At 36.8% G+C, this 14,021-nt stretch overlaps 1 protein-coding gene across 5 annotated transcripts in view; it reads left to right on the top strand.

The window, feature by feature from the left end:
- The window catches only part of FAT1 (FAT atypical cadherin 1), a 157,873-nt gene that overhangs the window by 51,317 nt on the left and 92,535 nt on the right, over window positions 1–14,021 (top strand). For all 5 annotated transcript variants that reach the window (XR_011919964.1, XM_072406160.1, XM_072406162.1 and 2 more), the window contains exon 3: window positions 9,783–10,097. Coding sequence is in view for 4 of the 5 variants with exons in the window: in XM_072406160.1 (XP_072262261.1) it covers window positions 9,783–10,097 (315 nt within the window). In the remaining variant the exon portion in view is untranslated. The remainder of the gene's footprint in view (window positions 1–9,782; window positions 10,098–14,021) is intronic.

Genomic DNA, 14,021 nt, shown 5'->3' with positions numbered 1-14,021 from the left:
TCTACAAAAGTCCCCAAGCCTGTGTTATGATCTGGGGTTGCTTCAGTTGATCAAATCTGGGTTCAGCAACATTATATGCCCCAAAAAGGTCAGCTGACTACATAAATATACTGAATAACCAGTTTTTTTCTTTAAAGATTTTTTCTCCTTAGATGATAATGCCAAGATTCATGTCAAATTGTAAGAAAGTGGTTTGATGAACATGAGACGTCATGAACACAGTCATGTTTTCTCCAGCACATCGCAAAGATTCTCAATGGGGTTAAGGTCCAGTGGTGACTCAGTGGTGGCCAATCCATGTGTAAAAATGATGTCTCATGCTCCTTGAGCCATTCTTTACCATGCCATCAGGGAAGTAAAAAGTTCATTGATGTAAAATCATGATCATTCAGTATATTCAGGTAGTCAACTGACCTTATTTCAACATTGATGAACCTAGACCCGAGAAACCCTAAAATTGTTTTTTATTGTGATTTTTTTTAATACTGAGACTTTAAAGCACATGTGAACAAAAAAAAGTAATATATTGCAGCCTACAAAACCTAATTGTAGTAGCTGGATTTGTTTTATTTTTAGGACTAAGAACATTTTTAGCAAGTGCAGAAAATATCAATACAGTTGATCTTGTCATTGTGAGATACAAGAGATGTCAAGTGAGTACACATCCATATCCCTTGTTTGTCAACCATTATTCCCATCAATCCACTATGTAATAGGAAGGAACACAGACGGAGGTCTGCACTTTAGTCTGTGTGACAACTGCGCATGCCTTCGTAGATACAATGGAAACCTTACTGTAGTCTGGAAGGGAAAATAATGATATTTGCAGAATTACAATGAGCTAAGAGAGCCTGAAAAGAAAAAAATAATACTTTTTTGGGGGTATAGATGCACATTAAACTGCCTAAATAATTAGAGAGCTAGAGACAAATACAAGGTCTAAAAATAAAAAATGTGTTCACAATATCTATTTTATGGACCTCTCAGGTCAGTTACCACTAACACCAATGACCTTCCTCCCATTGGCCACCAAAGTACGCATTCTTGCCATTGACCCACCACACTAATATATGGTCAGTTGTGCATATAGTAATTATAGTAAGGGTTCTCGAAGACCAAAAAGTAATTTCTGATAGGGTTCCTCCATGATAGAAAGTTCAAGAATGGCTGGTCTGTAGTAGCCTCTCCAATTTTCTTCATAAAGTTTAAAAGGACTGCACGTGGGACCCCAAACATTACAGCTTAGGGGCAAAGCTCAGCAACTCATCTCCGTGAAATAGAATAAGTGGCACACTGCTTTGTAACTGGTTTGGGGGTAAAGGGAGGGGATACATGCAAACCTTTTGCTTTTTGGCCTGAATGTGTAAAACCCAGGTTTACTTTAAACTCTTTATTTACTTACTTGTTTAAATTAGTTTTGTAAAAAAAAGCTTCTAAAAAAGAATGCAACAAAATTGATATACAATAAATATACAATCATTTAACCAGAACCCGCATTCTTAAGAAACTTGCTGAAACAAGCTGGACGGACTTGAAAAACTACTCAATAACAATGTCTTTGTAAAGATTTGCTCGCCCTCTTTGAGACTTTCAGAACAATGGGGGTCCACTGCTAGTTTTTTTTGATAACATGTGTACTAATTTATTTTTTTATATATTGAGTCCAGGAGAAAGAGTGGTGATTATTGGGCACAGCAGGATTGAGTTACTCAGGGACAGCAGGGGTCCCCAACGTGTTAGGGCCAATATATAATAATATTATATATTATATATATATAACACAAGTAAATAAAACCTATTGATTTGGTAGTAGTCAGATTAAACATTGTAGAAATAAGATAAAAAAATAAATGGAAAATGGATAGATAAATGTGATGCCCATATTAATGATGAAGAGTCAGTTTCCTATACATTTGAAGAAACGTAAATTGGTGTAACATTATTACACCAATAATTTACCCACTAAGCCAGATATCTTAACTTCATGGTCAACCAATCTCTCACTCTAATGTAATAATCCCCTATTAAATTCTAAAATGTAACACCTCTCGTTGCCATAGAGATAATAGCCATATATTTTATGCATGGCTGGAAGTGGCACCTGGGAGTGGTATCTTCTCTCCGGCATCCAAGAATCTTTATAATATCTGCCAGTATCCACCTAAAGCTAAGCAAAATGCATATTCAAAAGGTTACAGGAAGATGTATTTGGTGTTTTTTTTTGGTGCCTGATCATTCTGCACGATGATTATGATTTTTGTCCTCCAATGTAGGTCCATTACAATAGTTATGATTTAGGCCTAATTTAACTTGCAAGGAATAATTAAGTTATTAACCTCCCCTAGAGTGTTTTTGGGGGTCATAAGTAGTAAATGATATAGCTTGTTGATCACAATAAAAGTTGGTCATTAATAAAGTCAGACACTTTGGTTGGGAGGTTCTTTTTATGTTAAGGAATGGGCTGATGTCTCACCATCCTTGTTCTTGATGGGTCAAATGCCATATCATTGGATAGCCACAAAGGATAACTAAAAAAGGAACAAAAATGTTATATATTGCAAACTACCATTGTTTTGGCTGCGCCAGGTAACAAATAAATGTCTCTATGTACTTGGAGAGACTACCTGACAGCTCCAAGGATAGTTAGTCATAGAATGGGATAGAAGTTAGAATACCCCATGATTCTGGTTTTTGGTATGTCAGAGGAAACTGAGTGGAGTGCCCAGAGGTAACCCAAAGAAACACGGGGAGAACATACATATTCCATCGAGATAGTAACCTGGCTAGAATTTGTGCTTGGGAACTTGGAGCTATAAGGTGAGAAAGCTATCAATAGAGCCACCATGGTGTCTGAAGGTGCAGTCTCATCAATAGACAAAGCCAAGCGTTTGTGTTTATTCTTCAGTAAGTTGTGTGTTTTGTTCCTGGGGTACAAAGGCGCTATTAGAGTAATTCAGAATCATGGTAAATGTTCTATTTAGTAGACTATTGTTTGATTTTCTATAAGGTGATTGTAAGAAGAGATGATAGATTGGCCATTCAGCTTGTACTTGATCAGCATTGTTAGATTTATCTCAAGGTGTTTATACATCACACTTCAGACGAGTTGCTACAGGTCTCAGGTATTGTTGTAAAATTTAATTTCCAGCCTAGAGCATTTCAAAGCATTACAACATGTACATGTAATGAGTCAAGGAACTCATTATTCATCCTGTTTTATAGAAAAGAAAAAAAAATCATGACTTGCAAATACTAAGCAAAGGAAGATTAACCCCAATTACATTCTGTTTCAATGCTGTTGTCTCAACAAATTCTTCATTGTATATGTATTGTTGTTAGTATGTATTGTTCAACATGGCTGTTCAAATTATATTTTAAGGTCTGTTTACTTCATTTTAAACTTTACATTTCAACCTACACAATTCCATATTGAGGCTGAAAAAAGACACATCTTGTTCAACCAACCGAAAAATGAATACATTTATTGAAATCCATCTCATAATGAAGCCAGAAATGTAGTCCTAGACACACAACAGATACAACAGAGTACAACAGATTTAATATTGATTTTAATGTAGTTTTACATACAGATTCCTTCTAAACTCGTCATTCACAGGTAGTGATAGGAACCATTCCATCATACACAGTATTCAGATTTAAAAGCAACAATGGGTGCAGACTAGACTATGGGTCCTGAAAGCTCCCCACATGTAGGCACAAATGAAAATAATAGGTTGCACATTAGTAATCTGTTTCAACATTGAAACTTTATTGGTGCCAGCTGAACCAAGGTATGTGCAGATCAGGCAATATACATGCATCTATTAATAAACACCACCAGAGGATGAAATGCATCTGAATGTGTCATGATTCATCTAGGACCAATAAAGTTTTGATGAAACTCAAATTCACAGTGTTTGGCCACTAAAACACACTGGCTGTTTCATTTGAAGTATTGCACATTTATAGTTTCTTTATCCTCACCTACCTTTTGATTTGGTCCTTTTTGTTCCTATTCTCCGATTTGCCTATTCATGAGACGACAGACATGGGTGATAGTATAAGTGTAGAAGACGAAGACCAAATATGCAACCATTTTATTTGTTACTTTGTTTATGAATATTTCCACAGACAGAGGATGCTGTTCAATTTTATCAACAGTTGGGTTGTCCTTTGGGAGCGTAAAATCAAAGCACCTTTATGTTGGAAATATTGATTTGCTTGGATTTATGTTTCATCATTATTTATCAGTTCAGAATTATGGTGATACTGTACTTTTACAGAAAAAAAGTTATTCTCTGTCCCTCCTCTGCACTTAAAGCACACTTTCTAGTATATAATATATAGTATAATATTAGGAAGTCAGCTTATTGTCATCATTTCTATTTACATTTTGTTGGTGCTCGCACCTTTGTACTTTCCCCATACCTTGATTCTCTTCTAGTCGAGAGCATTCTGGTTTTTCCTGCAGCCTCCCGAGGTACGCACATCACATATACTAGAAGGCAACAGATCCACTTCAACATTCCTGCAATACCTCTGTTTATGGGTAACAAGGAAAGAGACTATGCAAGCACAGCATATATTGTCTCATCATCAGAGGGCTTTCTATCCGCTTCTGTAAACACTTGGGCAGCCCGCTGCTAAAAATGTGCTGGTTTGGAAGTAGACCGAATTTCCATAAAGAACAATGCGAGCCTATCTACTTTCAAGCTGGCCCATGTGTTTGAGTGTTTACTTAGTAGGAGGACGAGAATTAGAGACACAGCAGGTGGGGTATATATAACTAGCTATTGGCACATCCTAGATAAGCGGTGCTTTTTATATTATTTAAGTATATGTAGTGGGCAAAGAATAACTGTAAATAATGTGCAGTTATTCTATAAATGATAGGATGGAGTTCACAAACCTTTACTTTTATTCAGATATCAGTGTGGTGACATTTGACATATCTGTATGTGTCTGATTAGGTTAAAAAAAAATAGTATTTGTGCTCAATCTCCCAAACCTTTTCCCTGTGTAGAACAATTATAGCACACATCCTAAAGTTCTGACACAGACGCAGCAGGATGACAGGAATAGGCTGCAGCTATTAAAATAGGCGTAAATGGGGATGACAGTGGAAACTGTCTGCTTTTTTCTCCAAAAGATTTTGTGGACTGGAAATAATGCGCTGAATCGAGGAGCAGCTTCTGTCGAAATTCTCTAATTGCATCATCTCTTCCCATTTATCCACAGAGCCCTGCCTGCTGACCATTACTCTGGGCAGGAACAATCACTTTTCTTTTGACAAAGATTAGTTCTGTCCCTCAAAATATTCTCAGTTGACATATTTCAGATAAAAGCTTTTAGGACTTTGTTGTTAGATAAACACCTTCTGACTTTGGGAAGTGTATCAGCCTTGCAATGATTAAATAGAAAAAGCTGTTGTTTTTTTATGAAAAAGCATTTTTAATTATCTTAGGCTAGCACATACTGAGTCACTGCAATGCCTTATCTTATTGTTAAGGAGATATGAGCTGAAATCTAGGTCTATAAAAAGAATAGTTGCTGAAGGAAGCTTAGGTTGTTGTTAATTAAAATGTTACATTACAGGTACTTAATTTTATTATTCCTCGAAACTGAATCATCCAGAAATAAATGTCTAATAAACACTGTGTCCTAAGGATGCAATTTTAATCAACTCATGACACATACATTAAAGATTAGGATTGGTCACATTGGCAAAAAACTTGAGTTGCTGTAAAACACTAATTTGACCCCACCCTGAACAAACACTGCTCATACTGTATATCTTATTATTCCTGCAATGCCTAATACTAAATATAGTAAGCCCAATCTACAACTTTCCAATGTCCAGGATTTCAGGGGACAGCCCTGAGTTTCAAATTTTTGCCCCGGAAATGACCACTAGTTTTTTTTACTTTTTTTTTACTATTGACTAATTTTGCCCCAGGGACATATTTGGTGTCCTATACATGCTGCAGCACTATATATATATAGCTTTACATTGCAGGTTTAAGTGCTTCTTTAGACATAGAGGTACTTGCAACACCTAGGGAAGCTTTTCCTTGAACTTGCAGCTCAGCTTTAAAGTTAATATTCAAGCAAAGGGGGAATAAAGAGTAAAATACATGCCCTGTTCAGCCAGATTTCTATCTTTTTGTATCAGGCATATTTGTCCAGTACTATACATCTATCAAAAGCTACTTTGCTGTTAATGAATACAACCTGGTTTGGGACCCTTCACAGCTTGGGCCTAAACAGTGAAACTGCAACACTTTGATGAGGTCTGTTGGTCATCCATCTGTTCTCATCTTATTTAAATTTGTGCATAGATTTATACTGACAGCACGGTGTGGAACTTTGCTGTACATGGGCCTAAAAAGACAAATTTCAGTGGTAGCCATGACCAGAATGCTTCAAGGGACAGTGTATAAAACCCATCTCGAGTCAATTTATTTTAACAGATTGCAGGAATAACTGAATATAAACACTTGTAAATAAAGTAGAAGTTATTGACTTGTACCTAAAGTGCAATCATCCATATAAGTCTGCACATTCAAACCGTAACACAACTTGTGTTGCTGTACATTGCACTGCAAACAAATCCGCATGACTAATGCTACTCTATTGCAGTGTGTTTGGCATCTCATCAAATTTTATTAAATGCACCATAACGGACCGGATTGATGTGAATGGGCCCTTCTGTTATTTTTGTTCAGTAAGTGGCAGCTGTGCTCGCATTTTTGTTGTTTACTAGATAAACATTAACAAAATAGGTCTGCTTGTAAAAATGGCACTAATAAGTTATAACTGTTAAGTGAAAAAAACATTTCCACGCTTCCATTCTCTGTTAGTCTGCTGTCAGCCCTTGTTGACCCTAAAGGGAAAGTATAGTCCTTAAAATGTTTTTAGCTATACATCGGTAAGAAATCTGTCACTATAGTTTGTGTCAATGTTATCATGATTTATTATGTACTGATTCTTGCTTGGTAATCATGTTTAATAATTTTGGCTTGCTAATCATTTTAGTTCACTGTTATCAGGGTCTGTCTTTCACTGGTGAACTGAAATATCCAAAATGCTACTTGTGGATTCACTTCAATTGGAGTGGTTGCAAATTCAGCTGAGATAGCAACAGAGCACTGCTGTTTTTAAGTAGAGCTTTGCTTAAAGTAAAAAGAGATTCAAAAAGATAACCAACTGTGTACATATTTAATTTAGGCAATACAACGAAATGCAGATGGTACTCCTTTGCCCCAACTTTTAAACTTTGTCTCTTCCGGTTTATTATGGGATAACCACAAATGCATCACCTTGCCGTCTGTGGATCAGGGCATGTATCTGATGCAAACAGAAAGGTTGCCCTTGGGTTGTTTAACTGTCAAATATGAGTCAGAGCAAGGGATTAAAATAGGAAACAAGGCTGTCAAGGTAGATCGCAGAGACTTGATCTAGCTTGTCTACATCTAAGCTATTATGCTTATTAAATATACCAGAAAGTTGGTCGGTTCTGTATTTTTAAAATATTTAGAGCTCCATGTTTAGAAGACATTTGAACCAGTAGAAGTCACTTGTATTATTGTTTTTTCACTTTGCTTTGTGCCATGATTCGTAACATTTCAACTGGCAAGTTCTGGTTGTGTACTTCCTCCAAACATAATTCTGCAGCCAGGTAGAATTAAGTTTCAGTCCAATGGATGTTTATAGGAATTTCTTGGACTGGTTGCAAGCCAGAATGTGAACATGGACATGCAGATTATTTTATTAGGGGTAGAGCGTAGAAGTAAAACAATCAGTATACACTCATTGTGTATATACACTCATTGCGATCAAGAAATTGTAATAACTCGGTACAGTAATTATTTGGAATCTTGGTAAAGACTTTGCTAAGTGTAAATGTAATATAGTCACAAAGTTGTGTCTGTTTAGTAAAATTTTTTCTAGTATGTCTGTATCTAATGAATCTCCCAGCTCTTGTTTAGTTTATTCACTGCAATTCCTGTAATTTTATTATAGTTCTAAAGGTGGTTAGAGATAATTAATAACTTGCACAAAGCAATCAATAGAATATTTTTCCTTTGCCTTTTGCCAGAGAATTTACAGTAAATGGAAATGTACCTAACCTTTGCCCCTTTAGGATATGCATGTTAATTCTGCTTCCTAGTATCCAGGAGCATTAATACAAAGTAACTGTCCTTTATTCAAAGGAATTCATGCTTTCTGTATCAAATCCCAATGTCCCTATTTCCTGCCCAGTTGTCCTTGTGGTTTGATGCACAGACCTCTAGAAAATAATGTACTCTTTAAAAAACAAAAATGATTTTTAAACACGCTATATTATTGCATTTATTATTTTGATTAGCCATTATTACAAAAAAGTAGGAGATGAAAAAGATTTGTTGATTAACAAATCATTTTGGCATTTTCATTCTTCTTGGTCTACATAGCTGGGATGTGTTGGGGCTTGTCCTTTGTCTACATACTTTGTGCAAAAGGTGTCATTCTTTTGCAGAAAGTTGGGAGCTGTGATAACTGTAATGACAACAGCAGCCCTGAGTCATTTATTTAGCAATAGATTAGTTGGCTTTACACAGGCAATACCACTTTGTCCTAGATGTCTGTCTTTTTACACAGTACAGCTTGGTTCAGGACAGGATAATGCCTAATGTGGAGATTAGACAATGAAGGATCAGCAGCATACTAATGGGTCATCTTTCCAGTAGGTTGATGGATAGTAATTAAAATAACAGTGAGGATAGGTTTGTTAGTTACAGGAGCAGATAGCAAGGTGGAAAAAGTTGTCAAGGCAAGACTTTTGGTGCCTACAGACATTAATGATCATGCCACTGTATTGAATGTCATTCAACAGTTGGACCGTAAAGCTACGTACACACTTCCAATTATTATCGTTGGAAAACGAACGACGAACGTTCATGCACGATATATACGAACGATCGTATAGCACCGATCCTGCACATAGAGTTAACGACACGATCGTTCGTAGATATTGTACACACAATAGATACGATCGTTTGAGCGATAGAGGAACTATGTGCACGACAGGAAAGTGAACGGACGTTCGTTCATCACGCATGCTCTGCCCATGGACGATCAACAAACGACCGTACACACGAACGATGTTCAACGATCGTCGTCCAATCCGATCCGTCGGTCCGGTCGTTCGTTTCCAGCGACTTTCCTCGTTCGTCGGCGTCGTTGGTTACTTTTTTACGAACGATTTTTTGCCCAATCGATCGTTCGTCGTTCGATTGGAACGATAAAAATTGGAAGTGTGTACTAATCTCCAACAATTCATGCTTGCTTTGAATGGACATTTGTGCTTGTTTCTAGAATGGGGGAGAGGGCTACATTTTGCTGGTATTGGCGATTGACTCATCCTAGAAGGCTTGTCTAGAAAATGTTGGGAAAGAATGGAAATAATAGGTGGAAACACCTGGCTCATTTCCAGTAATATCTGGTTTTAATCCAAAAGCTGTAAAATCATGATGTTATAGCATTTAAAAGGGATTGACCACAAGCAATTTCTTAATCCTAATTTGTTAAAACACCTGCAGAGATGGTGAATACAATCATTTTGCCTACCTATGTGGCCTTCGGCACTTTAAAATGCTTCCATTAGAATGGGTTTATTGCTGCACTGATTGATTATGCTCTGCACTTAATATGTGTTTTGTGCAATTAGAAATTGAAAGATACTTAACCTTAAGTGCTGAAATTTCCATTAACTGCTCTCTCTGTCTTTCTTTAATGTTCAGGTATTATACGGACGGCAGATACTCTTGACCGTGAAACGACTTCTCATTACTGGCTGACTGTTTATGCTACAGATCGAGGTGTTGTTCCACTTTCATCTTTCATTGAAATATATATTGAAATTGAAGAAGTTAATGATAATGCTGCACAGACCTCTGAACCTGTGTATTATCCAGAGGTCATGGAGAACTCTCCCAAGGATTTATCGGTTGTGCAAATTAAAGCATTTGATCCAGATTCCAGTTCCAGTGACAAGTTAACTTATAAGATATCAAGCGGGAACCCTCAAGGATTTTTTGCCATCAATCCAAAGACAGGTAAGAGCAATTTTACCTATGTATGCAAGGGTCAGTCTGTTACAGTCATGAAAGAAGGGTATCGACTCCATGTAGCTTCTGGTAATGTTTTCCATATTACACATTTTTCTTGCCAGTTTTTGGAGGACAGCCTATTCAGATCAAGTTTTTGTGCTGCCATCTCATATGTTTATCAGAAAAGTCACTGACCAACATAGTTTTAGCTATTTGTGTGATTATTGTGGGGATATAAACTGTATTTTTCCATAATAAATAAATACATACATAAATGTCTGTGCACAGTGCTCAGGTTTATTACAGTACCATGGGTACACTTGTTTTAGATAATCCTGGCAATGGTTGATGGTTGTGATTGACCACCCATTCTTTCTAAATCTCATGCCTAATAATTTACTGTGTCTGGGTTCCTCATACTGTATTATTTTATCTGGAAAATTCCAGCATGTGAAAGACAATGCTTCTAAGACTGTTTGAGATCATAAGACACAAGAAATATATCCTCTGCAATACAATAAACTAAAAGCTATCTGTGCACAATTTTCACCTCTCCTTGCTCCAATGCCAACATTTCCACCTGGTCCTCTTTCAGGTTCAGGATCTTTAGCCATCTTGATTCTGCCACTCTTGGGAGAGAGGCCAATACCCTGGGTCATACATTATGCTGCACATAGTGTATGTTATACAGAAGATTGCAAACAGGCAGGGAAGTTAGTTTTATTGCGGAAGGATCGCCTTTCCCTAAGTGTCTGTTCACAATTTTTATTTTTGGAGTATAGTTTTGTTTTAATGCTATGTTAGCGCTATATTATTATTATTATTAAACAGGATTTATATAGCGCCAACATATTACGCAGCACTGTACATTAAATAGGGGTTGCAAATGACAGACTAATACAGACAGTGATACAGGAGGAGAGGACCCTGCCCTGAAGAGCTTACAATCTAGTTGATCCTATATCAAGTGTTTTCTAAGTTTCTGCTTGTTTGTGTGTTTTTGAAATGCTGCTTACAAAAGTACACTGGGCAGCTCAAGTCCTACAGGTCGCTGACAGGACTGCTGAAGTGTAAAATGCTTCAGAACAATTTTCAGGCAGTTTGTGAAATCCTGTTCAATGAACACATGAATTTAAAGGTCACCTGTGTCATTTGTACTCAGTGGGAAATGCGCAAAATATCAGCTTATGTCTTTTGCCCAGAAAGCCTCTTGTAATAGCAGCCGTTGTTTTGTTTTCAGCCTGAAACACAGAGGACATATCATGTTGTTTTTTCCACTTTGAAAGACAGGATTTCGCTATATGCTGCTTGCGATTATTTTTACTTTCTTGTATTTCTGTGTTTGTGTTCACTGAACATGTCATGAGCAAGAAATCTTGTATGTGTTGTATTTATACTCTATATTTTATGTTTAGGTTTTTTCTTGGTGTGAGCTGGGTGTTTAAAAACGTAATACTATTATTTTATGCAGATGGGCCCAGTGGGGCTCAAAGTCACTGAGGAATCCCTGTACAAATCTAATTTTTTTACTCCCCCTTCCATTCCAATAGATATCTTTAATGTTATCCAAGGCTCCAACTGTCACAGTAACAGCAGGTTCACCAGAGGAAAATCTGCAACAGACAGGCTTTTTTTTTAATATGGTAGAGGAATTCTAAAACACATTAAATGTTTATTTCTGTCCTGGTCCCTGTTGCAGATTTTCCCTTCTTTCCTGTCTGGTGAAACTGTTGTCACTGTGACATAAGTGAGGGGAAATCTCTGAGCCCCAAATCTATCCTAAACTAAAAAGAAAAAAAAAATTGTCTTACAGACGCTTGTATAATCATGATCTGTCTTTGAAAGTATGGACATTCTATATTGCAGGATATATAGCTTTGAGATGTTTGCTTTCACGGTCAGGAAGATAAAGATCACATTCACAGAGACCGCTAATTTAACTTGCAGAAAGAAAGCTGGCATCACTTTAATTAAATGTGTTTGACTCTTTTCATATCAATAATCCTGAGTTGTTGTAGACATATAGATGAAAAAGACAATCCTTGTACAGCAACAGACACTTAACCGCCTTTGTTGCTTTGCAAACATAAATCAGTCTTTCCAGAAGCGAAGCTTCAGATTCCTGGCACCTCTCTATGCTCACTGTTGAATTGGCTTTAATTTAGGTTTAAAATCAAGTATACAAAAAGCACTGAGGCGTGTAATGCATTCTCAAGTGCATTTCAATGTTTATTCATAATTTAAGGTATGCCTAGAATATTATGTTCAAAAGGAAACAACAAATGCTAGTGAACTTAAATCCTCGTTGGTTCTTTATAAAGTGCTTAGGGATGCTGCAAGGATGAGTAATGCTCTGATTTATTAGCTATATAATTCTGACTGAAAGCTGCAATCTCGGGACGAGCTATTTGCAATATACAGCTTTCCTCACACTTTAATTTTCAGTTTGATAGAGAGATGAAGTTTCATGGAGCTGTAACTTAGATGATTAGCACAAAGATTAAACGAGGTGGTTCTTAAAGTGGACCTATCACTCAATGGAGGCTGCCATTTTGGAAAATGAATAAAGAGCCAGGTATTGTTTTATTAGTATCCTGATAGGGTCATTGGACTAAATACTCGTGTATTCATAGAATTCATTTTCTAAAATAATAATCTCGTTGACCACATGGCTGTTACCATTGCAGGCTAGGCTTTTTGGTGAAGGGGTGGATAGGATGCTGTTATCTAGGGCCCCTCTGAAGAGATGTGTGTAAAAAGTGAAGTTTAGGATTTGCATGAATACTACTGCTAAAATGCAAGTGAAGGGAAGAGATCAAAATAGACATTTGCGCATCGTGGCACTACATATAAAGTACATGATACACTGCACCCTTTCTCAACCTTTTGTACCCTGGAGGAACCCTAAAATTATTCCTAAGTGAAAGCTTGATAAATCAATAAATGGGGGTGAGTGTAAAATATGCCCGTACCATGGTGTGTACCTGGTGTGTAGTGGTGTACACCAGTAGGAATGCCATTGTTACAGATACCTGGTGTCATGATTCTGGTTTTGCCTGGCTCTTGAACTATACAGCACAATTCAATTGGAGGTTTTATACCCATGGAGAGAGAGTGTAGATTTATGCCTACATTGTAAAAGTCAGTTCCCCAAACAAACCCAATGAAGCAAGCGTCTGTGCTACTGGATTTGGAAATTTCCCAAATTAGGACAGAATGGACTAATATAATTTCTACAACAGGGTTGAAGGCAAAAAAGCACATATTTAGTAGCCTGAAAAAGAGTAAAATGTTGCCAGGCTTTTTTGTTTTACCTGCAACTAAACCACACATTTACCGTAAGGGTGTCACTAGGACAGGAAGTGATGCAAATCTGGCCAGATGGGAAATTTCCACATTTACTCCCAGTTTGTCCAAAAATAAAAAAAAATTACTGGTTAGGATTTAAAAAAATGTAAACATTTTTGGAGCATTCCCCTACAAACCTTTGTATACATATAGGTATGTGTCCTTATAAAACAGATTTAATCACATCTCTATATAATTATTTTTAGCAGCGTTTTCAGACCACCTTAAAACTTTGTAAAAACTTTTTGAATTGGGCTGCTAAAGTTTTTTGTTGTAGCTGTTAGGCACATATAGTTTAGTACTTCTGTGGAACTGCTTCAGTAAGCAAAATGTTAAAACAGGGTTGTTTCTGCAGAGATCACTAGCTGACACAGTTAACTGAACACTTTATGGAATAATGCAGAGATGTGTGACAAAATGACATCATTTGCTCCTTGAAATGCTTCAGAACATTTGTAAGCTTTCTTCTAGAGCTTGGCTTGGAGTTGATCTAATGTGGCAGGGTGAAGCAGGGATTTGCTAGTCCTAACAAAATTTAGTTTAAGGACAAAAATTTTTTTCTGTATATCCTGGCTTTCTTGT

Source organism: Pyxicephalus adspersus, chromosome 3 (assembly GCF_032062135.1).
Source record: "Pyxicephalus adspersus chromosome 3, UCB_Pads_2.0, whole genome shotgun sequence".
NCBI lineage: Eukaryota > Metazoa > Chordata > Amphibia > Anura > Pyxicephalidae > Pyxicephalus > Pyxicephalus adspersus.
Note: the sequence above shows the minus strand (reverse complement) of the source record. Positions and strands in the feature narration are given on the sequence as shown.